General features: G+C 43.1%; 1 protein-coding gene across 3 annotated transcripts in view; it reads left to right on the plus strand.

Moving 5' to 3' along the window:
- NPHP3 (nephrocystin 3) overlaps positions 1 to 25,976 on the plus strand; it is a 132,542-nt gene that overhangs the window by 61,688 nt on the left and 44,878 nt on the right. For all 3 annotated transcript variants that reach the window (XM_077269047.1, XM_077269050.1, XM_077269048.1), the window contains exons 13-23: positions 2,445 to 2,588; positions 3,307 to 3,404; positions 8,061 to 8,163; positions 8,590 to 8,672; positions 17,097 to 17,235; positions 18,361 to 18,525; positions 19,777 to 19,874; positions 22,342 to 22,464; positions 23,471 to 23,660; positions 24,307 to 24,548; positions 24,815 to 24,890. In XM_077269047.1, the coding sequence (XP_077125162.1) occupies positions 2,445 to 2,588; positions 3,307 to 3,404; positions 8,061 to 8,163; positions 8,590 to 8,672; positions 17,097 to 17,235; positions 18,361 to 18,525; positions 19,777 to 19,874; positions 22,342 to 22,464; positions 23,471 to 23,660; positions 24,307 to 24,548; positions 24,815 to 24,890 (1,461 nt within the window). The remainder of the gene's footprint in view (positions 1 to 2,444; positions 2,589 to 3,306; positions 3,405 to 8,060; positions 8,164 to 8,589; positions 8,673 to 17,096; positions 17,236 to 18,360; positions 18,526 to 19,776; positions 19,875 to 22,341; positions 22,465 to 23,470; positions 23,661 to 24,306; positions 24,549 to 24,814; positions 24,891 to 25,976) is intronic.

Here is a 25,976-nt window from a genome sequence, read left to right on the forward strand (position 1 = left end):
AGGGTTGGGGTTAGGGCTAGGATTAGGGTTGGGGTTAGGGCTAGGGTTAGGCTAAAATTAGGGTTGGGGCTAAAGTTAGGGTTAGGGTTTGGATTACATTTACGGTTGGGAATAGGGTTGGGATTAGGGTTAGGGGTGTGTCAGGGTTAGGGGTGTGGTTAGGGTTACAGTTGAGATTAGGGTTAGGGGTGTGTTTGGATTAGGGTTTCAGTTATAATTGGGGGGTTTCCACTGTTAAGGCACATCAGGGGCTCGCCAAATGCGACATTGCGTCCGATCTCAATTCCAGCCAATTCTGCGTTAAAAAAGTAAAACAGTGCTCCTTCCCTTCCGAGCTCTCCTGTGCGCACAAACAGGGGTTTACGCCAACATATGGGGTATCGGCGTACTCAGGTCACATTGGACAACAACTTTTGGGGTCCAATTCCTCCTGTTACCCTTGGAAAAATACAAAACTGGGGGCTAAAAAATAATTTTTGTGGGGGAAAAAAAAGAATTTTTATTTTCACGGCTCTGCGTTATAAACTGTAGTGAAACACTTGGGGGTTCAAAGCTCTCAAAACACATCTAGATGAGTTCCTTAGGGGTCTACTTTCCAAAATGGTGTCACTTGTGGGGGGGTTTCAATGTTTAGGCACATCAGTGGCTCTCCAAACGCAACATGGGGTCCCATCTCAATTCTAGTCAATTTTGCATTGAAAAGTCAAATGGCGCTCCTTCCCTTCCGAGCTCTGCCATGCGCCCAAACAGTGGTTTACCCCCACTTATGAGGTATCGGCGTACTCAGGACAAATTGGACAACAACTTTTGGGGTCCAATTTCTTCTCTTACCCTTGGGAAAATAAAAAATTGGTGGCGAAAAAATCATTTTTGTGAAAAAATATGATTTTTTATTTTTACGGCTCTGCATTATAAACTTCTGTGAAGCACTTGGTGGGTCAAAGTGCTCACCACACATCTAGATAAGTTCCTTAGGGGGTCTACTTTCCAAAATGGTGTCACTTGTGGGGGGTTTCAATGTTTAGGCACATCAGGGGCTCTCCAAGTCTCTCCAAATGCAACATGGCGTCCCATCTGAATTCCAGTCAATTTTACATATGGGGTATCGGCGTACTCAGGACAAATTGTACAACAACTTTTGGGGTCCATTTTCTCCTGTTACCCTTGGTAAAATAAAACAAATTGGAGCTGAAGTAAATTTTTTGTGTAAAAAAAAAAAAAGTTAAATGTTCATTTTTATTTAAACATTTCAAAAATTGCTGTGAAACACCTGAAGGGTTAATAAACTAATTGAATGTGGTTTTGAGCACCTTGAGGGGTGCAGTTTTTAGAATGGTGTCACACTTGAGTATTTTCCATCATATAGACCCCTCAAAATGACTTCAAATGAGATGTGGTCCCTAAAAAAAAAAAAAAAAAAAAAAAAAGTGTTGTAAAAATGAGAAATTGCTGGTCAACTTTTAACCCTTATAACTCCCTAACAAAAAAAAAATGTTCGTTCCATAATTGTGCTGATGTAAAGTAGACATGTGGGAAATGTTACTTAAGTATTTTGTGTGACACATCTCTGTGATTTAATTGTATAAAAATTCAAAGTTGGAAAATTGCGAAATTTTCAACATTTTCGCCAAATTTCCGTTTTTTTCACAAATAAACGCAGGAAATATCAAAGAAATTTTACCACTATCATGAAGTACAATATGTCACGAGAAAACAGTGTCAGAATCACCGGGATCTGTTGAAGCTTTCCAGAGTTATAGCCTCATAAAGGGACAGTGGTCAGAATTGTAAAAATTGGCCCGGTCATTAACGAGCAAACCACCCTTGGGGGTAAAGGGGTTAAGGGGCTTTGCCACTTGGATTAGTATAAGAAGCCAAACCAGAAACTCCAGTTGCAGACACATGTTACAGCCGGTTTGCCCCTCATTATTGCCAAGAGAACTAATTTTGCTTGTGGAGATGCCTCTGCCAGGGTGTCTGAGTGTTAAGTTCTTTTTGTGGTGGGCACCAAGTTGGCAAAGGGAGTTAAGCTTCTTATCCTAAGGCAAGGCATTTTTAATGGGTCGATATTGAGGTGTTTGCTACCTCCAGGATAGCTTCATGCTTCTATTCGCTAAAGGTGCTGGAAGAAACTAAGGTGATCACATATTACAGAGGTGGGATCTAGATGGGTGGCTTGGTTGTCAGACCATCGAGTAATTGCACTGTTATTTTTTGAACTTGGTTGTGATTTGTAGCATTTCTGAAGCTCTACAGTTGCCACCACCATCTATAGTGAGATATACATGTTGAGCCAATTATAAGTGACAATCACAATTAGTAAAATAACGCTCATTATTGAAATGTGTAAGGCCATGTTCTTTATGTATTTTTCATTTTTCACTTATTATACGCAGTGCATATTGATAATCTGGGATTTCGATGTTTTCCTGATTTACTTATAGCTAATGCAACATTCTTGGTCGGTATCATCATTTTCTATGGATCCAGGAAAGTTCTTGGAAGAATTCCCTCATTGGCTTGAAAAACTTTCCAGTCGCTATCAAGGCAACATCATCATTATCATCGACTCCATTGATCAGATTGAGGTATGCGTAACCCACAACGTATAATGCTGTAATAGTATCTATACCCACAGAGTACGGTAAGCGATGATTGATTTCCCAGCAACTGGCTTGTGATTGCTGTACATTCATTGGAGGGGTCATTGATAAGCTCACTTGTGATGAGACTGAGCTACTTTGAACTAGGCATTCGATAAAGGGTTAACAAAGAGCCAACTGGTAATGTGTTCCATGTGGTTGGGGAAAAAGATTTTAACCCTTTCCTTGACGTTTATAACATAAACCTGTACCATCATACCATTCCTTATCGGTCTTCTTTTCACTGTTAAAGGGATATTCCCCTCTCCAAGATCATATCCCAATATGTATTAGGTGTAATAATATTAACAAATACCTCCAATTAGAAATTTAGTATAGTTCTTCAGATTCACTATGTCACTTGCCTCATGTACGGCATTGCAGTAGCCTAGATATCCAAATCAGATTATGCAATGTATGGTGCATTCACTGTGAGTTTACTGGTGTTATAAAATATCTTATTTTATGATGTATCTGTGAGTATTACTTTCATCAGATATAAATCTTACCATGGGTATCTGTACCATAAGAAGCAGAATCACTGTATACAATTGCAATGTTACTTATGCCTTATTCCAATATATTTTTGTAATATCTTGATTGGATCAATCCGATGTATCATCACCGGAAGCTAAGAAAGTGAACTGATTTATATATTTTCCAGCAATCAGAAAAGCACATGAAATGGCTGATCGATCCTTTACCAGTAAATGTTCGCGTAATCGTATCTGTGAATGTTGAAACCTGTCCCCAAGCATGGAGGTAAATACGTCCCGTTATCCTTCTGTTGTATGAGTTTTTCATGGTGGGTAAAGAATACTGGGTATTAAAAGGAAATCCTAGATTTTAACAAAATTTACATATTTCCCATAAAGTTTGAATGGAACCATACAGCACCGGCCACCTCTCTGCTAGGAATGAGAAATGTTATACTGATTGTGCTTTTCTTGTATGGTTCACTAGTAGTGACGAGTGTATATGCTCAGATAAGGTGTTATCTGAGCATGCTATTGTGCTAACCTGTTTGTTAGGTACAGTTGTGGCCAAAAGTATTGGTATTATATTATCTTCATTTAATTTGTCTTAAATGAAAAAAAACTAAAAGAATTGTCCTAAAGCCAAATTGGATATAATTCCACACCAAACATAAAAAAGGGGGTGGACAAAAGTATTGGCACTGTTCGAAAAATCATGTGATGCTTCTCTAATTTGTGTAATTAACAGCACCTGTAACTTACCTGTGGCACCTAACAAGTGTTGGCAATAACTAAATCACACTTGTAGTCCTTGTGTGTACCACATTGAGCATGGAGAAAAGAAAGAAGACCAAAGAACTGTCTGAGGACTTGAGAAACCAAATTGTGAGGAAGCATGAGCAATCTCAAGGCTACAAGTCCATCTCCAAAGACCTGAATGTTCCTGTGTCTACCGTGCGCAGTGTCATCAAGAAGTTTAAAGCCCATGGCACTGTGGCTAACCTCCCTAGATGTGGACGGAAAAGAAAAATTTACAAGAGATTTCAACGCAAGATTGTTCGGGTGTTGGATAAAGAACCTCGACCAACATCCAAACAAGTTCAAGCTGCCCTGCAGTCCGAGGGTACAACAGTGTCAACCTGTACTATCCATCGGCGTCTGAATGAAAAGGGACTGTATGGTAGGAGAGCCAGGAAGACCCCACTTCTTACCCCGAGACTTAAAAAAGCCAGGCTGGAGTTTGCCAAAACTTACCTGAAAAAGCCTAAAACGTTTTGGAAGAATGTTCTCTGGTCAGATGAGACAAAAGTAGAGCTTTTTGGGCAAATGCATCAACATAGAGTTTACAGGAGAAAAAATGAGACATTCAAAGAAAAGAACACGGTCCCTACAGTCAAACATGGCGGAGGTTCCCTGATGTTTTGGGGTTGCTTTGCTGCCTCTGGCACTGGACTGCTTGACCGTGTGCATGGCATTATGAAGTCTGAAGACTACCAACAAGTTTTGCAGCATAATGTAGGGCCCAGTGTGAGAAAGCTGGGTCTCCCTCAGAGGTCATGGGTCTTCCAGCAGGACAATGACCCAAAACACATTTCAAAAAGCACTAGAAAATGGTTGAGAGAAAGCACTGGAGACTTCTAAGGTGGCCAGCAATGAGTCCAGACCTGAATCCCATAGAACACCTGTGGAGATATCTAAAAATGGCAGTTTGGAGAAGGCACCCTTCAAATATCAGGGACCTGGAGCAGTTTGCCAAAGAAGAATGGTCTAAAATTCCAGCAGAGCATTGTAAGAAACTCATTGATGCTTACCGGAAGCGGTTGGTCGCAGTTATTTTGGCTAAAGGTTGTGCAACCAAGTATTAGGCTGAGGGTGCCAATACTTTTGTCTGGCCCATTTTTGGAGTTTTGTGTGAAATGATCAATGTTTTTTCCTTTTTGCTTCATTCTCTTGTGTTTTTTCATTTAAGACAAATTAAATGAAGATAATAATACCAAAGAATTTGTGATTGCAATCATTTTCAGGAAGAAACTGAGTATTATCTGACAGAATTGCAGGGGTGTCAATACTTTTGGCCACAACTGTAATCCCTGCATGTGTTGTGGCTGTTGAACAGCCCCGAGACGTACAGCCTCGGGGACGCGAACATATTTTTCTAGCACACAAAAGACTAGCACACAAGCATGCTCAGATAATACCTTTTATCCAAGCACGTTCACTCATCACAAGTTACTACTGATCGGGCATCAGTGACATATCAGACTGATATGCCACAGATGTGCAAACACTGTTTTAAAAGGGTTTTTAATATTTTGCCTCTTCAGGACTGAACTGCTCCCCTGCCTCCTGGCGCTTCTGAAGATCGACAGTTCGGAACTGTAGCATGGTCGTGCTGCTGGCCGGAAATGAGGCTTCTCCCAGGCTGCTAGCAGAGGCCACTTTTCCTCTGCAGTATTGACGGAGTAGAGGCGCATCCAGTAATCCGTCCTACTTCAAAGCGGCACCTACAGGCTCTACCCCCCCCTGCCTAGGTAGTGGGCCACCTCTGATAGACTGTAGAAGTGGCCAATAACCAAAGCCATGATCAGTACATAATAGAATTACAATTCCCTCCATTCTTGAGAACGCAAAGGATTTTTAATGAGCGGTAAATTTCAAAGTTACTTGTTTTTTCCAAGCACTTTGTAATTTTAACCATTTAATAAGATGAGACCACCGCTCTATGCTGATTTCTTGACTTGTAAATTTTGCATTCTTTTGGAATATAGAATAGAAATACAAGTAAAGCAATGAACAGAAATTAGGTAACTTGTGAAATGTCTTAAATATACTGTATGTATATTGTTCAAAAAGGAAGTTTTATTTTATAGCATACATGTATACTAGCATGAAATGAATATATTGCTGCTCCTTTAATAAATTCTTTCTCTTCATTACTGTGTGGGTGATAAGCAGCTGTCATACAACTAATATCTCATTTATCTCCATAGAAAAGCGTACAATAGGAATAATCTAATCTGCCCAATATTCTGGCCGCTTCTGTGGACATTAGATTATTATCTGAACACTTCCAAACCAGTGGCATTAGCTTTAGGGCTCGCTCACATTAGCATAAAAAAAAATAGCTTTGGTGTTGCTCCTGAAAAGTTGGACGTGTGGAATCCATATGGTTCAACTTGTATCATGCAACTACAATGCAATTTTTTTTTCTCCTTAGCTAACATCCATATGACATCCGTATGCAATGCGTTTTTAACATCATCTTTTACATACTGTAATTCTCTATGTAATTTAAAGCTAGTTTACAAACTAATAAAGCAATGATAGATAGATAAATAAATATAGTGTAAACATATAAAGTCACAAGCCCCATACTTATAACAAACATGCACCTTTTAGTGTCTCTCATGTGGCACTAAAGGGTGTTTAGCCTTATTTAGCCTATTAAGTAAATCTTTTTAAAAATGGCGAGCGGTCCCCCCTATGTTTGATAGCCAGCCAAGGTAAGGCAGACCGCTGTGGGCTTATATTATCAGGCTGGGAAGTTCCCTGGTTATTGGGTCCTTCTCAGCCTAAAAATACAAGCCTGCAGCCGCTCCAGAGTTGGCGCATCGCATAAGATGCGCCAATTATGGTGCTTGGCCTGGCACTTCCAGATTGCCCTGGTACAATGGCTATCAGAATAATGGTTTATGGGGTTCATATCAACTGTGTAATGTTAGCTGGCATCAAGCCCTGATGCTAGTAATGGAGAGGTGTCTACCAGACACACCTTTCACTAACCCACCCCCTCCCAACTCTAGCCCTATTTCATCAATTTCTTAAAAAAAAAAGTCCTGGTATTCCGACATGGTCCACTGAATCCGAAGTAGTCCACAAATGGGGACCTGGAAGACATTAAAAAAAGAGAGAGAGGTAAAGAAATGAAAACAAGAAACACTCCCTCATTCACCTATTATTAAAAAATAATTCCTGTGTGTGTGTTTTAACTTACTGGGTCAGTAATGATAGACACCTCCATTACATCGGGGCTTGATACCAGCTGACATTACAAAGCTGATATCAACCCCATAAACCTTTCCCCCGATTGCCACCACACCAGGCAATCGGGAAGAGCCGCGTTATACTCCAGAATTGGCGCATCTAGTATGACGCGTCAATTCTAGGGTGGCTGCAGGTTTGTATTTTTACACTGGGGAAGGGCCCAATAACCAGGTACCCTCCCAGCATGCTAATATATGACCCTAGCTGTCTGCTTTACCTAGGCTGGTTATCAAAAAAATAGGAGGGACCCCACGTCATTTAAAAAAAAAAAAAAGATTATTTAATAGGTTTAATAAGGCTAAACACCCTTTAGTTCCACATGAACGGCACTAAAGGGTGCAAGTTTATTATATGTAGGGGGCTTGTTATATTAAATATTTAGGGGATATCTATTCTATATATCGTATCTGTTCTATGTACATAGCTATTCTATCCTATTCCGATGGTTTTAGTTGTGAATTTACTGCACTTGGCTAATGAAATGTCGGGTTTCCTTTGAGATGTGTGCTTAAAAATCGGGTTGCACAGACATGGTCCTTGTGCCGTCTGATTTTTTTATTTATTTTTTTCTCACACCCATTGATTTGCATTGGCGAGGGCATCTGATTCTCGCATCCACTCGCAGCATGCTGCGATTGTGGACTCCGACCTTCAGTCTGATTAGAATTGACTCATTGAATAACATTGGTCGGACTGCAATGCAATGTTTTCTCGAATTGCACACCTCCGTATTATTCGCCAGTGTGAGCGAGGTCTTAAAAAAAAAATTAAAAAACATAAACCAGGAAGCTTTCAGTTGGGCATTTTCCATGTCCAGGGTACCACTTGTATTGTATCCAGGCACTTAGATTATAAGATTTATAAAGGTTATTATTATCTGCTATGTGCTTTATTATAGATTGTGGCCGACACTCCATCTGGATCCTCTGAATCCAAAAGATGTGAAGTCTCTGATAAATGTTGAGTGCAGTGCAACTAGTATTTTATTAACCAAAGAACAGGTATGTTTTTATTGTAAAACGGCATCTTTTACACTTTTTTTATTTTTTTGGCAATGAGTTTGATATTTATTGAGGCAAATATATAGGTTTTTCTATGTGTTAAGATTTTATTTTGTATTTACGGTGAAAGTATGTATCTGATTATACTCCCCAATGTTTCCTGCTTGCTGACTGCTCTAAATATTATTATTATTTATTTATATAGCACCATTAATTCCATGGTGCTGTACATGAGAAAGGGGTTACGTACAGGGTTATAGATATCGTTTACAGTAAACGAATTTACGACAGACTGGTACAGAGGGGAGAGGACCCTGTCCTTGCGGACTTACATTCTACGAATAAGGTATGATTGTTTATTAGAAGATTTTGGTTGCTGATTAATCTATTTTTTTTTTCTTTTTTTTTTTCTTTTTTTTGTCACAGGAAAGGAAACTGGAGAGACATTGTCGGTCTGCCACAACCTGCAATCCTTTATATGTAACTTTATTGGCTAAAATATTGATCTGGTAGGTGGAAATGTACAGTGCCTTGCAAAAGTATTCGGCTCCCTGGAACATTTCAACCTTTTTCCACATATGCTTCAAACATAAAGATACCAAATGTAAATTTTTGGTGAAGAATCAACAACAAGTGGAACACAATTGTGAAGTTGAACGAAATTTATTGGTTATTTTAAATTTTTGTGGAAATTCCAAAACTGAAAAGTGGGGCGTGCAATATTATTCGGCCCCTTTAACTTAATACTTTGTTGCGCCACCTTTTGCTGCGATTACAGCTGCAAGTCGCTTGGGGTATGTCTCTATCAGTTTTGTACATGTAGAGACTGAAATTCTTGCCCATTCTTCCTTGGCAAACAGCTCGAGCTCAGTGAGGTTTGATGGAGATCGTTTGCCACCCGACTTTTTTCGCTCTTTCCACAGATTCTCGATTGGATTGAGATCTGGACTTTGACTTGGCCATTCTAACACCTGGATACTTTTATTTGTGAACCATTCCATTTGTAGATTTTGCTTTATGTTTGGGATCATTGTCTTGTTGGAAGACAAATCTCTGTTCCAGTCTCAGGTCTATTGCAGACTCCAACAGGTTTTCTTCAAGAATGGTCCTGTATTTGGCTCCATCCATCTTCTCATCACTTTTAAGCATCTTCCCTGTCCCTGCTGAAGAAAAGCAGGCCCAAACCATGATGCTGCCACCACCATGTTTGACAGTGGGGGTGGTGTGTTCAAGGTGTTGAGCTGTGTTGCCTTTACGCCAAACATATCGTTTGGCATTGTTGCCAAAAAGTTCAATTTTGGTTTCATCTGACCAGAGCACCTTCTTCCACATGTTTGATGTGTCTCCCAGGTGGCTTGTTGCAAACTTTAAAAAACACTTTTTATGGATATCTTTGAGAAATGGCTTTCTTCTTGCCACTCTTCCATAAAGGCCAGATTTGTGCAGTGTACGACTGATTGTTGTCCTATGGACAGACTGTCCCACCTCAGCTACAGATTTCTGCAGTTCATCCAGAGTGATCATGGGCCTCTTGGCTGCATCTCTGATCAGTCTTCTCCTTGTTTGAGATGAAAGTTTAGAGGGAAGGCCGGGTCTTGGTAGATTTGCAGTGGTATGATACGCCTTCCATTTCAATATGATCACTTGCACAGTGCTCCTTGGGATGTTTTAAAGTTTTGGAAATAATTTTGTATCCAAATCCGGCTTTAAACTTCTCCACAACAGTATCACGGACCTGCCTGTTGTGTTCCTTGGTCTTCATGATGCTCTCTGTGCTTCAAACAGAACCCTGAGACTATCACAGAGCAGGTGCATTTATACGGAGACTCGATTACACACAGGTGGATTATATTTATCATCATTAGGCATTTAGGACAACAATGGATCATTCAGAGATCCACAATGAATTTCTGGAGTGAGTTTGCTGCACTAAAAGTAAAGGGGCCGAATAATATTGCACGCCCCACTTTTCAGTTTTTGAATTTTCTACAAAAATTTAAAATAACCAAATAAATTCGTTCAACTTCACAATTGTGTTCCACTTGTTGATTCTTCACCAAAAATTTTAATTTGGTATCTTTATGTTTGAAGCATGATATGTGGGAAAAGGTTGAAAAGTTCCAGGGAGCTGACTTTTTTCGCAAGGCACTGTACCTACGCTTCTTATAAGGGACCTGTCAGCTGTCCTGACATATCTTGAAAGGGATACTCCAGGGTGATAAACATTTTTGTACTGTTTCTGCACTCAAAAACTACAGTATAAAGATGAGATGCCCAGTTTACTTTATTTCTCTTTATAGCCCTTGTAATTCTGTGTGACACGAGCTGCTCCTCACTGTCTCCCCTCCTGACTGGGGAAAAAGTAAAAAAAATTACCATAATTTTACAATTTTATAGCCTCTTTTCTCTATCCCCATGATGGCACCACGGAGAGAGGGGTCCGCCCCCAGGGACAGGAAACCTACAGGTGAAAAAGGGCGTACCTCTCTCCCACATCAGTTGGTTTCCTGTCCCTGACGGGGAACCTACAGCACGTACCTAAAGGATTCTTCGTGGGATTCCAGGGTGCTGGCCGGTCGGTTCCTGACAGGGGGCGCCCTGTCTCGGCTGTGTCCAGCAGGTTTTCTCCCCCCTTTTCATCCGACCCTGAAGCTCCACCACGGGGGTCGGCGGGCCCTACGGGTGAGTGTTGCAGGGGAAGGCAGTGAAGAGGTCCGAGCCTGCCTTCCTCAAAGGAAGAAAAAAAAAAAAAAAAAAAGGGGGAGGAAAGAGGCAGGTGGCGGCGGTCACCGTTACAGCCTCTACACCGCTAATCGGTGCATGGGGGTAGCGGCGGCTACACTACCATCTCAGGCGCTGGAGCATAAGCGCCGCAGGTCACCGCTGAACCGCCGCCCAAACCGGAAGTACGGGCTCGGGCGGAACGTTGGAACGCGCGCACAGGCGTCCCCACTAATATCCTCCCTATAGGACGCCTGTGCAGCAAACCGGAAGTGACGCGCGCGCATGCGCAGATGACCGCTTCTGCCGGCGGCAAGTTTAAAAAACGGCGTTCTCAACAGAGAAAGTGTGGAAAACCCTCTCTTTTGGCAAACGCAGTGCGGAGCCACTATGAGCGGCAAAGAACCACAAGAGGCACAGGAATGTGCACAATCATCACCTGAGCAAGTACCGCGTCCGCGCTCACAACATCAGCGCAAGGGGAACGCTTCATCCCAACAACGCAGCAGCAGCGGACGATCAGGGTCTCAACGCAGCCGAGTCTCTGGAGGAAACACTCGGCCAGCGACAAACCCAGTGGATACAGTCCCGAGGCCAGAGACGGTATCTCTTAGCCGTAAAGGGTGAGTGATCCACGTGGAAGTGGTAACATAATACGAGATTATTTTTCTTTTCTCTCTTAGGGAAGGAAATGTACAACCAAATCAAAACACAAAGTATGTGCGATATGTTCGGAAGAGCTATCTTCCTCATGGGAAAAGAAGCTATGCGGGCCCTGCATAGAAAAAACCATCCAGGAGGAATCTCCGGCGTTCGCATCAGACCTAAAAACTCTTATAAAAAATCAAGTGGAAAATGCCCTCAAAAGCATTAAAATTCCGAGGAAAAAACATAGATCAGGTCATAAGTCTCCCGAGTCCAGTATAGACGAATCAGAAAATGAAACATCTGACTCTAATGATTCATCAACATCCGAAACCTCCTCACTATCATCAGAGGGGGGACGCAGTTGCTTCCCCATCGAGGAGACGGACGCATTGATAAAGGCCATCAGAACAACTATGGGTCTGGTAGACGAACGCCCTAAAAGAACAGCACAGGACATTATGTTCGGCGGATTAGAACAAAAGAAAAGAAGAGTATTTCCAATAAATGAAAAAATTCATTCTTTGATCAAGAAAGAGTGGAAGAAACCAGACAAGAAAGTACTCTTGACCCCCAAGAGAAAGTACCCGTTCGATGACCCAGCCTGCTCATCCTGGAGCAAGGCACCCAAACTGGATGTGGCCATAGCAAAGGCCTCTAAAAAGTTCGCCCTGCCCTTTGAAGACATGGGCACTCTGAAGGATCCGATGGACAAAAAGGCAGACACCTTCTTAAAAAACTCCTGGGAAGCAGCAGGAGGGGGCCTAAAGCCAGCCATCGCAGCCACATGCACGGCCCGTGCTCTGATGGTATGGCTTGAGCATTTGGATTCTCAACTAAAAGAGAAAGTCCCAAGAGAGACATTACAAAAGTCAGTGTCCATGATGAAAGGAGCAGCAGCTTTTTTGGCGGACGCTTCGGTGGACTCGGCAAGATTGTCAGCCAGGTCGGCTTCCTTCTCAAACGCCGCAAGACGCGCCCTGTGGCTGAAGTGCTGGCCGGGGGATCTGCAGACAAAGACCAAGCTTTGTTCAATACCTTGCGAGGGTGAATTTCTGTTTGGGTCAACGTTGGACGACATCCTAGACAAAGCGGGAGATAAAAAGAAATCTTTTCCCGGGTTCCCCAACCAGTCATATAGGCGCTCCTTTCGGAACAGAAAGTTCATGCGCAGAAGACCTCCAAAAGGAAATAAAGACGGATGGGAAGACAGAAGAAACAAAAACAGGGGCTTCTTGTTCAACAAAACCCCCCCTCCAGATAATAAAAAATCTCAATGAAGGTACTTCCCGGGTCGGAGGGAGACTAGCGAAGTTTCTTCCAGCCTGGGAAAAAATTTCAAACAGCCCTTGGATTTTAGGCATCATACGAGAAGGCCTCAAATTCAAATTTCGTGTCCCTCCCGGCAACTCCTTCATGGTAACGCCTCAAAAACAGTCACTCGAACAGTCAGCTCTCCAGAAGGAAATTCTGAGCCTAATCCAGAAAGATGTATTGCAAGAAGTTCCATACCTGGAAAGAGGCACGGGGTTCTATTCTCCCCTCTTTCTCCGGAAAAAACCGGACGGATCGTACAGAACGATCATAAATCTCAAAAAACTAAACAGTTTCCTGGAGATACAACATTTCAAAATGGAAACAATAAAATCTTGCGTGAGGATACTCTTTCCTCAGTGTTTCATGACTGTTTTAGATTTACGAGACGCGTACTACCATGTGCCCATACACAGAGATTACCAAAAATATCTCAGACTGGCAGTGAATATCCAGGGGGAGATCAAACACTTCCAATTCCGAGCTCTCCCCTTCGGGATAGCTATCGCTCCTCGAGTATTCACGAAAATAATGTCAGAGGTAATGGCCCACATATGGGAACAGAACATCCTAATAGTTCCCTATCTAGACGACCTACTCGTGGTAGGAAACTCATTTCAACACTGCGAACAACAGTTGAACCTGGTCATTACTTCCCTGTCGAGTCTAGGGTGGCTGCTAAACATACCCAAGTCCAAAATGGTGCCATCTCGGGTACAGGAGTACTTGGGGATAGTCCTAGACTCGAACACGCAGACATGTTATCTTCCTCAGGAGAAGGTACAAAAAATGACACAAGCCGTATTACAACTGACGGTATCCCCAGTGACCACTCCGAGGAGAGCAATGTCCCTCCTGGGCTCTATGACTGCCTGTATTCCGGCAGTTCAATGGGCACAACTTCATTCCCGGGATCTACAATGGGAGACCTTAAATTTAGGCATATCTCTGCACGGAAATTTAGACGGGCGGTTAACCATTTCTCCAAATACAATACACTCCCTAGCATGGTGGGCAGACCCAGGGAATCTAGCCAAAGGGGTTCCTTGGGCGCTACCGACAGAAAAGATTCTAACAACAGACGCAAGCCCCTGGGGCTGGGGAGCTCATATAGGCGATCAGGTGACACAGGGAAGTTGGAACAAAAGTCAGGAGCCAGACTCTTCCAACATGAAAGAGCTGCTAGCGGTAAGACTGGCTCTAACACACTTCCTATATCTCCTGCACGGTCATCACGTAAAAGTGTTTTCGGACAACCAAGTAGTTGTGGCATATCTAAACCACCAAGGGGGAACCAGGTGTCGAGCTCTGATGGAGGTAACCCAATCCATCCTCCACATAGCGGAACACAGTCTAAAGTCCTTGACAGCTCTCCACTTAAAAGGCTCCGAAAACCAAACTGCAGACTTCCTGAGCAGAACATGCTTAAAACAGGGAGAATGGGAGCTAAACCAATCGGTCTTCGATCAGATTGTGAATCTCTGGGGCCTACCAGTAATAGACCTATTCGCGAACAGCCAAAACCGCAAAGTAGAAACATTCTGCTCAATCGATCCCCGGGGGAACCCTGTAGCTCTAGACGCTTTGACAATTCCTTGGAACTATCACCTTGCCTACGCGTTCCCTCCAATGTCACTCATCCCCTTAGTGTTGAGGAAAATTTGGGAGGAGAGATCTACAGTGATACTAATAGCGCCATTCTGGCCCCGCAGAATATGGTTTTCTTGGCTAAGAAAAATGTCCATAACAAGTCCATGGGTTCTACCAGACACTCCGAAACTTCTGTCCCAGGGCCCAGTGTTTCACCCCAATGTGAAAAATTTACACATGACAGCGTGGCTTTTGAAAGGAGGTTACTAAGAGACAAAGGGTTCTCTCCTAACCTGGTGTCCACTCTATTACAAAGTAGAAAACCCGTAACCACTAGAATATATGGGAAAGTGTGGAAAAAATTCATATCGGTATCAGGGGCAGACCCGTCCGGGGAAATTCCTATTGGGAAAGTCCTTGAATTTTTACAGAAAGGCCTGGAAAGAGGCTTGGCTACAAGTACTCTAAAAGTTCAGGTGGCAGCCTTAGCAGCTCTGTATAATCACGATCTGGCCAGAAATCGTTGGGTCATGCGATTTATTCAAGCCTCATCTAGGTCCAGACCCATTCCCCTCCACAACTCTCCCCCATGGGACCTAAACCTCGTACTAAACGCTCTAACCAAACCTCCCTTTGAGCCCCTGACAGAAGTCCCTCTAAAGATCCTGTCTCTGAAAACCACACTCCTAGTGGCCCTAACCTCAGCTCGCCGTGTCAGCGATATACAGGCGTTATCTTCATGCCCGCCTTTTACTCAAATACTTGGTGACAGTCATTCTAAAAACCGACCCAGCTTATCTCCCTAAAATAGCGTCACAGTTTCACAGAACGCAAGAAATTTCTTTACCCTCCTTTTGTCCCAAACCTAAAAATGAGGGGGAGAAAACACTGCATACCCTAGACGTAAGAAGGTGTCTAGTTAGGTATCTATCAGCCACTAGGGAGTGCAGGAAGGATAGGGCTCTGTTTGTCTGCTTCCAGGGTCCACGCAAAGGACAAAAAGCGTCGAAAGCAACGTTAGCAAGATGGATAAGAGACGCCATCGCCCTATCCTACTCATCCTGTGGGACAGCTATCCCAGAGAACATAAAAGCTCATTCGACCAGAGCAGTGGCATCATCCTGGGCGGAGAGAGCTGGCGCTTCAATACAACAGATATGTAGAGCGGCCACTTGGTCTTCCCAGTCTACATTTTTTAAGCATTATCGCTTAGACTTGACTTCCTCTGATCCTACCTTTGGGCGAAGGGTTCTAGAGGCAGTGGTCCCTCCCTAATAGCGCTATCTATTCAAATCTCTCCGTGGTGCCATCATGGGGATAGAGAAAATGGTAGTTACCTGCCGATAACGGTATTTCTCTGATCCCATGATGGCACCCGTATATTCCCTCCCTTTTTCACACACAGGTGTGCACTGGATAATATAATAGTAATTAATTTTAGTCACGGTGCTTCTATTAAGTTAAATAGGTTAAGTTTAATTTGCATAAATATTGAGTTGCAGCTGAAGTTCTGTATAAGGCTCTGTAAACCAACTGATGTGGGAGAGAGGTACGCCCTTTTTCACCTGTAGGTTTCCTGTCCCTGGGGGCGGACCCCTCTCTCCGTGGTGCCATCATGGGATCAGAGAAATACCGTTATCGGCAGGTAACTACCATTTTCTTGAAGATCTGTATTGTATGGTTCATTTGTTGTTGTTTTATTATTGAAAGTGAATGAATACATTAATAACTGGATGTCACTAGTTGGGGGGTGTCTGGCTGTTAAACATTGGACAATCAGTAGAATAAGGAAAGCGGCACTCGCCAAGTCGATGAAGAGTCCTTTTCTTCCATAATTCAGGACATGGAACATCCTTCTCCCTGCACTCCTCTGAACTCCCTGCATACCCTGTCCTTGTCCTGAAATATGGAATAAAAGGACTTTCATGGACTTGGTGAGTGCTGCTTTCCTTATTCTTCTGTCCGCAGCGCTTTGTGATTGTTTTTACCTGAGCACTATACACCTGTCATAAGCCTGCTGCAGTTTTGAGATCTGGCTGCTTTATGAACAGATAAGCACCTCCTTTCACTTCATCTATCTATCTATCTATCTATCTATCTATCTATCTATCTATCTATCTTTATATTTATTCACATTTTCTCTTAGGTGTCGTCCACTGTTGGACAGCCCAGAAGTCATGTGACAGCCGCTGATTAGCTGCAGCCTTTACTATTTCTTCCACATGGCATATTGATGAGCTACAACTGATCAGTGGGTGCTGACTGGCTACAGCAGTCACGTGACACGACACCTGTCACGTATCTTTATTTTCTAGGGGGCCCTGAAGTGATTCAGTAAGGATTGGTCAATAGTGGAAAGCCCCTTTAACATGATCACCTTACTTTAGTATGACAGTAAATTATCGCTGCACAATTACAGTGCTTTCAGGGTGCACCTTTGGTTTGTTAGTTATATCGCGTGGCTCTCCTAGCTTGCACCTGTTCACACTTGTCTTTTTTCTGTTTGTAAGTGCCAGTCAGTTTTTTATATTTATGAATTACAGTACAATTCACTAGTAAAAGTGGAAAGCATAATATGGGAGTGACATGGCACTGCTGTAGTGTTGGTCCTACAAAGATGTCAGCATGAAATCCCGTTTGTAATGTAAGTGTGTTGTGTCCAGGGCTGCCAGCATGGGGGACATTACCGATGTGTTGCCGCTTTGCCTACAGTGTCAGGATACGGTGTCTTTGTATCGACTCGCACTTCACACGGTGCAGGAATTCCTGCCAACTGCAAAAGACAAGGAGTACATGAGAGAGGTGAGAACCCCGCACATGTAAGGCCTGAAACAGTCACTACTATTTATTCTGGTGTCTCCAGCATGGTGTGTAGAGGGGGATCCTGGCTCAGTAACTCACTTGTGCCGCGGCTTCTGCTCTGGACATAACATTGAGTTTCTGTGAGCTCTTTTTCTGTAATTATTCTATAATTATTATAATTCTGTACGTCTGCCCCCAACCTGACCTGTAAGAGAAGAAAAATGACTTTTATTATACTCACCTGCGGGGTGGTCCGGTCTGATGGACGTCACTGGTCTTGGTCCGGTGCCTCCCATCTTCTTACCATCCCCGTCCTCCTGCTTGCTTCACGTGGATGACGCGTCCCTTCATCATCCACACAGTCTCCTCGGCACAGCGCTCCTGCGCAGGCGCATTCCTCTGCCTTGTCGAGGGCAGAGCAAAGTACTGCAGTGCGCATCTGCCAGGCCTCTCTGACCTTTCCTAGCACCTGCGCACTGCAGGACTTTGCTCTGCCCTCATAACTACGCCTGCACAGGAGCGCAGTGCCGAGGAAACACATCATCCACACCAAGCAAGAAGGAGGACGGCATCGCAAGAAGACAGGAGGCACCGGATCAAGACCAGCGACACCCCTCAGACCGGACCGCCCCACTGGTGAGTTAAATAAGTTATTTTTCTTATCTTGCAGGTTGGGCATTATAGAATGCTGTATAATCAGCCCTGAAAGGTGATGGCCGTATCCCCTTCAGCCAAACCTGGTGACAGGTCCCCTTTAAATACAGAATTGATCACATTTTTTGCTTCATATTTTTTTTTTATAATTTCTTCCTCTAAAACTTGGGTGTATCTTATAGTCCGAAAAATACAGTAATTGGAATATTAGAATCAGCATGCATGCCACATCTCCTATAGTATGGGACAGTCAGCGGACCTCACAGGGTCCCTGTAGGTCAAGTGTCCAGGATCCAAGGCTAAATCCGGACTTCCCTATTAATTATAAGTTGGCCACAGGTTGTGATAAAGCAGAAGAGAAAAGTACAGCAGTTCAGTGTTAATATTGCGGATCCTTTTTCTCTGTGCTACATTAGTGACGCCATTGACAATAGTTGATAAATCGCTTATCTGCATTGTATTTTACTCTAGATTCTTAGTCTGATCAGTGTGAGCCACAATGGAGTGAGTGAGTGTGAGCTGATGGAGCTGTGCCATGGGCTAACATGGCCTATATTGACATTTTTGGTCCATCACCTTCATAAGATGGTTGTAATTAGATATAGCTGTGGGCTACTCCAGTTTCAACATCTCCAGGTATGTTCTAACACTGTATATGTCTTAGATCATTAATCTACTTTAATATTAGAATTTTTTTTATTGCTACATACTTTATGATGTGATGTTTAGACCTATCCTTCTCATGGACATTGCAGGCAGGACTCCCTGTGCTCTAATCTGGGTTTAATTGAACATTTAATTTGCATATTGATTTAATTTGTAACAGTGGCGGTAGAATTTGGATATATGGAAATATTAAAAGGGTATTTCCAAAATTGAAAGTGATCTCCTATCCAAAGTATTGCATACAACATACTACTTGTGGGGGATCCAATCACTAGGTAACCCAGCAATTGTGAGAACTTTAAAGGGAATCTGTCACTAGGCTTTTGCTATGTAATCTGAGCGCACCATAATGTAGGAGCAGAGAGCCTGATTCCAGGGATGTGTCACTTACAGGGTTGTGCTTTGCTGTGTAAACAGGGTGTTTTATCGGCAGGAGATTATCACTACAGGACAACTGTCCTTGTGCATCCTGGTCCAACCACGCCCCCAACACTAATTAGCAGCTTTCTGCCACTAAACATTGTATGTATCTATATTTATTTTACTCACTTATATAGCGCCATTAATTCCGCAGCACTTCACAAACATTATTGGCTCTCTCCATTGGGGCTCACAATCTACATTCCCTATCAGTATGTCTTTGGAATGTGGGAGGAAACCGGAGAACCCAGAGGAAACCCAAGCAAAGACGGGGAGAACATACAAATGCCTTGCAGATGTTGTCGTTGGTGGGATATGAACCCAGGACCCCAGCGCTGCAAGGCTGCAGTGCTATCCACTGAGCCATTGTATGCAGAAATCTGCTAGTCAGTCGTGTGGGCGGGGTTCTACAGGGCTCAGCATTCTGAGCTCTGCTAAATCTGCAAACAATGAAACTGCGATTCTAATATAACTGCTGTACCTAGTAAACCAAGAGCTATATCGCTGGAATCAGTGTCTCGGCCCCTACCTCGTGCTGCTGTCAGATTACATAGCAAAAACCTGCTGACAGCGCCTGAAATGGCCAAAACATTGTCTGTTAGCCAAAAACCATGTTTACGTGCAGGGACGAATGACTCCTCAGGTTTGTGGGTAACAAAGAGGTATGTGTAAGAAAATAGGCAAAAGTGGCATATAATATAAATATAGGTATGGTATGGTATGGTATGGGCATTTTTAAGGATTGTTGTCTGCATTTATACGAGGTGAAGACTATGCCATTCTTGTGCTTTCTCTCTTCAGGCGTGGGAAGCTGCGAGGCTGGAGTATATGCAAGGAGGGCACGATATTGTGTCCGAGTACAGAGAAAAGCTCATACGATACTTCACTACACAGCTGAGGTACAGTAAATTGGTATTTGGCTTAATAAACGGTTCACTTGCTTAACTGATAGAACATAAATACTAACACCGGGCTTCTGTTAGACCTGCTGACGCTAAAGCCCTGCGTCTACTATAGAGAGCTGACAGTCCAGCGATGATTCGGCTGATCGTTCAGCTGACAGATGTCTCATTCATCCGCAGGCTGGATCACCCGGCTTACCATACTATTATCTGTTGAGGCCTCCATAGGTATTAGACTTTTGGCCCAATACGTCGATATCGGTGGGTTCTGCCGGCTTTAGTCTAATGTGTATGCGGCCTTAAAGGGATTTTCCCACAAACAAAAGTTAATTTTAATCAATAGATCATGGAATATTAATAATTTCTACAATTGGATGTGTTTTTTTAAAAATTTTCCTGTGCTGAGATAATCTTATAAATGTGCCCCTGTTGTGTACTGTATAATGTCTGTGTCTGACCGTACAGGAACAAGGTCTGATCATACCACAGCTCCTGGGCAGGAGGCAAAAGAGGATACAGACACTACAGCACGGGATCACAAATTATTCTTTCTTTGAAGTAAAACATTATTTAAAAACAGGCACAAAGAGAATCGACTGTGATCCCATTCTGTCTGGTCTGTATACTTTTTTTTTTTTTTTTGTGTCCTCCCCTGCCCAGGATCTGTGGTATTGTGTGACAGTGTTCCAGCATGGTGAGACACAGCCATTACACAGTACACAGCAGGAGCACATTTATAAGATTATCTCAGCACAGGAACATTTTATTCAAACACATAATCTATTGATTAAAATCAACTTTTGTTCGTGGGAAAACCCCTTTAACCCCTTTCTGACATCTGATGTACTATCCCGTTGAGGTGGCCTGGGCCCGTATGGCCACCGACCGGATAGTACGTTATATGCGTTTCCGGGTGTCACAGCTGACATCCGACACGGACCGCTCCCGGCACATTAACCCCCGGAACTTCAATCAAACATGATCGCAGCGTTGCGCAGGGAGGGGCTCCCTGCATGCTTCCCTGAGAACTGAAAACACATCACATTGTTCCGAAAGTCTCATCCATCCTCCGCCTGGAAGAGGCGATGCCTGATCTCTGGAGAAAGTTGCCTGATGTAGATCCACTGCACTCAGCAATAAGGGGCTTCTACAGTGGAGCTCTAATTAACATGTCAAAGTATAAAGAACTCTGAATTCTTAGTACGGCAATCAAAATCTAGTGTGAACGGTCCAAAAAAAGTAGGCCTTCCACAGATAATACTGCCATAAATGGAGGGTGGAGAAGATTGTAAAATTAGCATAAACACAGATAAGCAACTAATTATCTCCCTCTAAGGTCTTGCTCACACCACTGTAATTCCCATCCAATCAATGTTATGCTATGGGTCGCACATGCCAGATTTTTTTTCCTCTTACCGAGCCGATCTGAAGAAAAAAAAAATCACAGCATGTCAGTTTGATACGGTATTCAGATTGCACTTGTCCATGCAAATCAATGAGTGTGCGGAAATAATCGGACTGCACTCGGATGACATCTGAGTGCAGTCTGACTTCCTTTGCCTCACAGGATGAAGAAGATAGAGAAAGTTTGTTCTCCATCTTCTCCTCAGTGTGCTCGGATTCTCTCTTCCCAGAGGATTGGATCACACTATGCTGACACTGATCGGAGTATTCTTTGCATAATCGACCTGATTCTCTCGGATGAGAAAATCTACGGCTGTCCGACCTTAGGCTAAGGCTAGTCAGGGCCATTTCTGCAGTTCCAGTATCATTTTTACAAATCTACAATCTTCTATACCCTCCGCTCTTGGCAGTCTTGCCTGAAAAGGTGGACTATGAACATGACATTAAATTGGATTGCCTCCCGTCTATATAAGTTATTGATCTGGACTTCCTTTCCGTCATGTGCAAACTTCTTAGTTTAATGTCTCTGTACATACTTTATATTTATATACATATAGAATTCTTTATATTTTTTTAAGCTATGAAATATGGGAAAACAGACGTTAAACGGAATCTGTCAGCAGGTTTGTACTATGTACCGTAATGACCACAAAGTTAGCACAATAAAAGGCCCTTTTCTCTGGAATTACGAGTAGCGGATTTAAAAATGTATATTCAGAGGAACAGCAGGAATAATGGCAGAAACTGGTCACTTTTAACCTGCTGGAAGGCCCTCTTTCAAGGGAATCTGTCAGCAGCATGATGTAGGGGCAGATTCCTGCGATGTGTCCCCTTTGGACTGCTTTGTGTAGTTTGGATAGAATCCTGGTTTTCTCTGCTGTAGATGTAGCGGTGCTCAGAATGCGGAGCTGTGTATAGCCCCGCCCACACCCCTGATTGGCAGCTTCCTGTGTACACTGTCCGCAAGCTGCCAAGTCCTCTGTTCCTCTTTAAAATGGAGATTGCTGTGTTGTGGTTTTTGTTGGTCATTTTGAAGCTGATCTGTTGCTCCTTCTCCAAGCCAGGACAGAGTGACATGGAGGAGCGCAGATGAGCTCACCTGGCTTTTCCAGCAACAAGGGGAGAAGCAGAAGCTCCACCGGTGTCTCATGAACTTGTTTGTATCCCAGAATCTTTACAAAAGGTTTGTCTGTGGCCGAACACATCAGTTCTTCTAATATCCTCGGCAGTGTGCGATTATTTTGTCTTGTTTCCAATTTCACGACATTGACTTCATAGAACTTGGGGCTCTCCAGGACTTAGGTTATCGTTGGGTCATCCGTATCAGAACAGTGGGGACCAACCACGGGCATGCCCACCAATCCGCTGTTTGCAGGTCCTGCAGTGACCTGAAGTAAAGTGTGTCCGGAGAGGGGACCCCCCAACTCTGTACACCGCGTAGTGGCCATTCTAAGGTACTGAATCTCTGCCAGGTCTTATTCTCTTCAATGGAAGCTGAACTGCAGCACTCGGAAACAGCCACTACACAGTGTTTGAAGCTCTGCTCTTCTGGCTCTGAATACTGTGTGTACCACTGCAGCCGGTGTCTGTAGCAGTCAGTATGCAGTGCCTGCAGCCAATCACTGAGTTCAGCGGTACATGCTGTCAGACATCGGGAGCTGCTGGAGACACTCAACATTGGACCCTGGTGAAGGGTTTTCTTTACAACAAACTACACGGGATGGGGACACAATTTTCTTGGATATGGAAGAAGAACTTTAATATCTATGTCCTCGACAACCCCAAGACTCGACCATTTACCTCTGTTCATGACCAGCCACATTTTCGAGGTGTATGTGATGCTGGCATATTAGTGCCAATGATAGGGCAAATTCGGCCTCTTGTTCCTTCCCAGCACCCGGGGGTCACATGTTCTCTAGATCCGGAGGAGGAGGCACTGTCCTATACTGTATATGCTGTGGCCATTTAGTGATCAGGAAGGCAGAGATGGTATTAAACCTTCCCTGCCTTCTCTGTGTCTGATAGCCAGCACCCCGCTCATGCAGCTGCCCGATCCCATGTAACTGCTTTCTCTACAATAACATTATAGAACATGATGGCAGAGTAATTTAGTTGGGTATTCCTGAAGAGGTGACTAAGAAAAGCATTGGGCATTTCTGACTAAGATAAATCTTTTCATTTGTTCCCAGGGGGCATTTTGCTGAACTGCTCAATTACTGGCAACTTGTTGGGAAAGACAAGAACTCAATGGCCACAGAATACTTTGATGCTCTGAAGCAATACGAGAAAAGCTGCGAAGGAGAGGAGAGGATGACGTGTTTGGCAGACCTGTATGAAACACTCGGGCGTTTCCTCAAAGACTTGGGTCTCCTCAGTCAGGTCTCTTGTTTCTACCATGAATCTATTTTCATTCAGAAATGGAATATAATGATTAATTCTTAGATTTTTAATTAAATCCTAAATTCCTTTTTTTTTTTTTTTTTTTTTTTAAATTAAGTGAAAAATCTATGCATAGTGTTGAAACCTCACTCTAGATGTCTCTTGTGGAGAATAGATGACCATCAGTTGAAGACAAGTCATTATCTCTACTTGCTTCACCTGTAATTCTACCTTAATCCGATGTTCTCTATGATGTCCAAACCAGTTGTGGGTTCCATGACCCCAAACTCAGCAGCCTAATATACCCCTATGAGGCTGTCGAATCCAGGTCAGGATCCGGCAGCTGGTCAAGACATCACAGTCCAAACTCCTATCATGTTGGACTTGTGAAACTGAGTAAACGGAGACAGGATCAAGTGTTGCAGCCTGGCAATCCCATAATAAGAGTGTTGTTGTAAGGCAATCTATCCTACCAAATATTTCAGAGGTGGGTTGGCATGTGTTCGATCCAGCCATTTTATCCATATAGTTGGGATAACTAATGTGTGCGCATACCTTTTCTACCATTGATAGGTTGTCCTCAATCTCTATTCCTCTATGTTCCTGTCATGTACTTCTTTGGTCTTACACCTGTTTTAATGCATAGGCTGTGACGCCTCTCCAGCGGTCATTAGAGATCAGAGAGACCGCTCTAGATCCGGATCACCCCAGTGTGGCTCAGTCCCTTCACCAGCTGGCAGGAGTCTATGTACAGTCCAAGAAATTTGGAAATGCTGAGCAGCTTTATAAACAAGCTCTAGAAATAAGTGAAAATGCCTATGGTAGCGAACACCTGAGAGTAGCCTGGGAGCTTGATGCATTAGCTGTCTTGTACCAGAAGCAAAACAAGTAAGATGACTGATGGCAAACCCGACATACGGGTGCTACTAATTATACCGCACTTCTACGTCTATTGCATGGGATGGCACTTACTAACACACGCATGCATTAGTAGCACAGCTGAGTATAACAGTCAATAGCTTCACTTTAATATCTGGATATATTAACTTCAAAGTAGCCTAAAACCCCCTGTCTAATCCCAAGCTCCCTTGTATAGCAGGTATCCTTTGCAGCGTAAAGTGATGGAGTCTTATCATTATTTTTGTTTTTTACAGATATCAGCAAGCTGAACAACTTAAGAAAAGATCATTCAGAATCCGTCAGAAAGCTGCGAGGAGGAAAGGGAGTGTGGTAAGGTTCCCATTAATCTTCATGACCTTCGCTGACTCTGGGCAATTGCTATTACCTTACATCAGACATTGATTATAAAGAGATTTCAAGTTAGATTTTCCTCCTTTACTCCAGGGTTTGAAAGGCTTTTTCAAAAGGATCTGAAAAAGTGAAAAACATGATTTTTAAAGGGTCCAAAGTGTGCGCTTTCTGCACACGTGTAGGGTTCATACACTACAGATTTTTCCCACACAAGTGTTATCTGTGCTTTTTACAGATGGCACTCGCACTTGTGATGTTCGCAGAGAAAATCAGCCACAGACTGTCAGATAAAAAACAGCAATGCAAGTCTAAGTGTCTAAGTCCGAGAAAAAATTGGGCCAATTTTCACAATGGAGAAGGTGAAATTTATATATGCTGACAGCATTTCTTTCACATTCTGTCGGATTTGCAGTAGTAGATTCTTACTTTTTCCAGTTAATCACCTTGAAGACCTGGTGTTTAATACAGATCTGCTTGGATTCTGGAGATTTACTCTGCTTTACATTGTCTTGTCTGGTTGCTACCCCCTTCACTATTAACCGATCCCTTAGGCTGGAGCTACACTTTAGCATGTGCCGCTTGCCAGCAGTTTTCATATATGTGACATTAAACATTTCCACAACTTGTCTGCGACTTGCTGTCTTGCAATTAGTTTAGAACTGCAATTTTACTGTAAAAAAAAACAACAACAAAAAACAGCCAAATTGCTGACTAGTCACAGTCCCATGAGACTTGTATTGAAGTGTTTGGCAAGTGAGCTATTTGCATCATTGCACCACCTGCCGAAGACTGAAGACATTTGTGACTATCGCAGTTGCAGTAGGGTGCAGGTCACAATTCAACACTAAAGAAAATCATTACACGTAATGTCACAATGGGACCCTGAAATCTCAATGTTGCGTGGCACATGTCGCTGTATAGCTTAAATCCAAGCAAACCTGTGTTTAACCTGGTCCTATTTGTTAAATATTTATTTTATTTATTTCCTTATTGATTTACTGGCTAAATAATCTTCGCTTTGTACTCCGTAGCACTGAAATGAACAGAATCTTCAACTTTGCTCAT

This window comes from Ranitomeya variabilis, chromosome 6 (assembly GCF_051348905.1).
Source record: "Ranitomeya variabilis isolate aRanVar5 chromosome 6, aRanVar5.hap1, whole genome shotgun sequence".
Classification (NCBI taxonomy): domain Eukaryota; kingdom Metazoa; phylum Chordata; class Amphibia; order Anura; family Dendrobatidae; genus Ranitomeya; species Ranitomeya variabilis.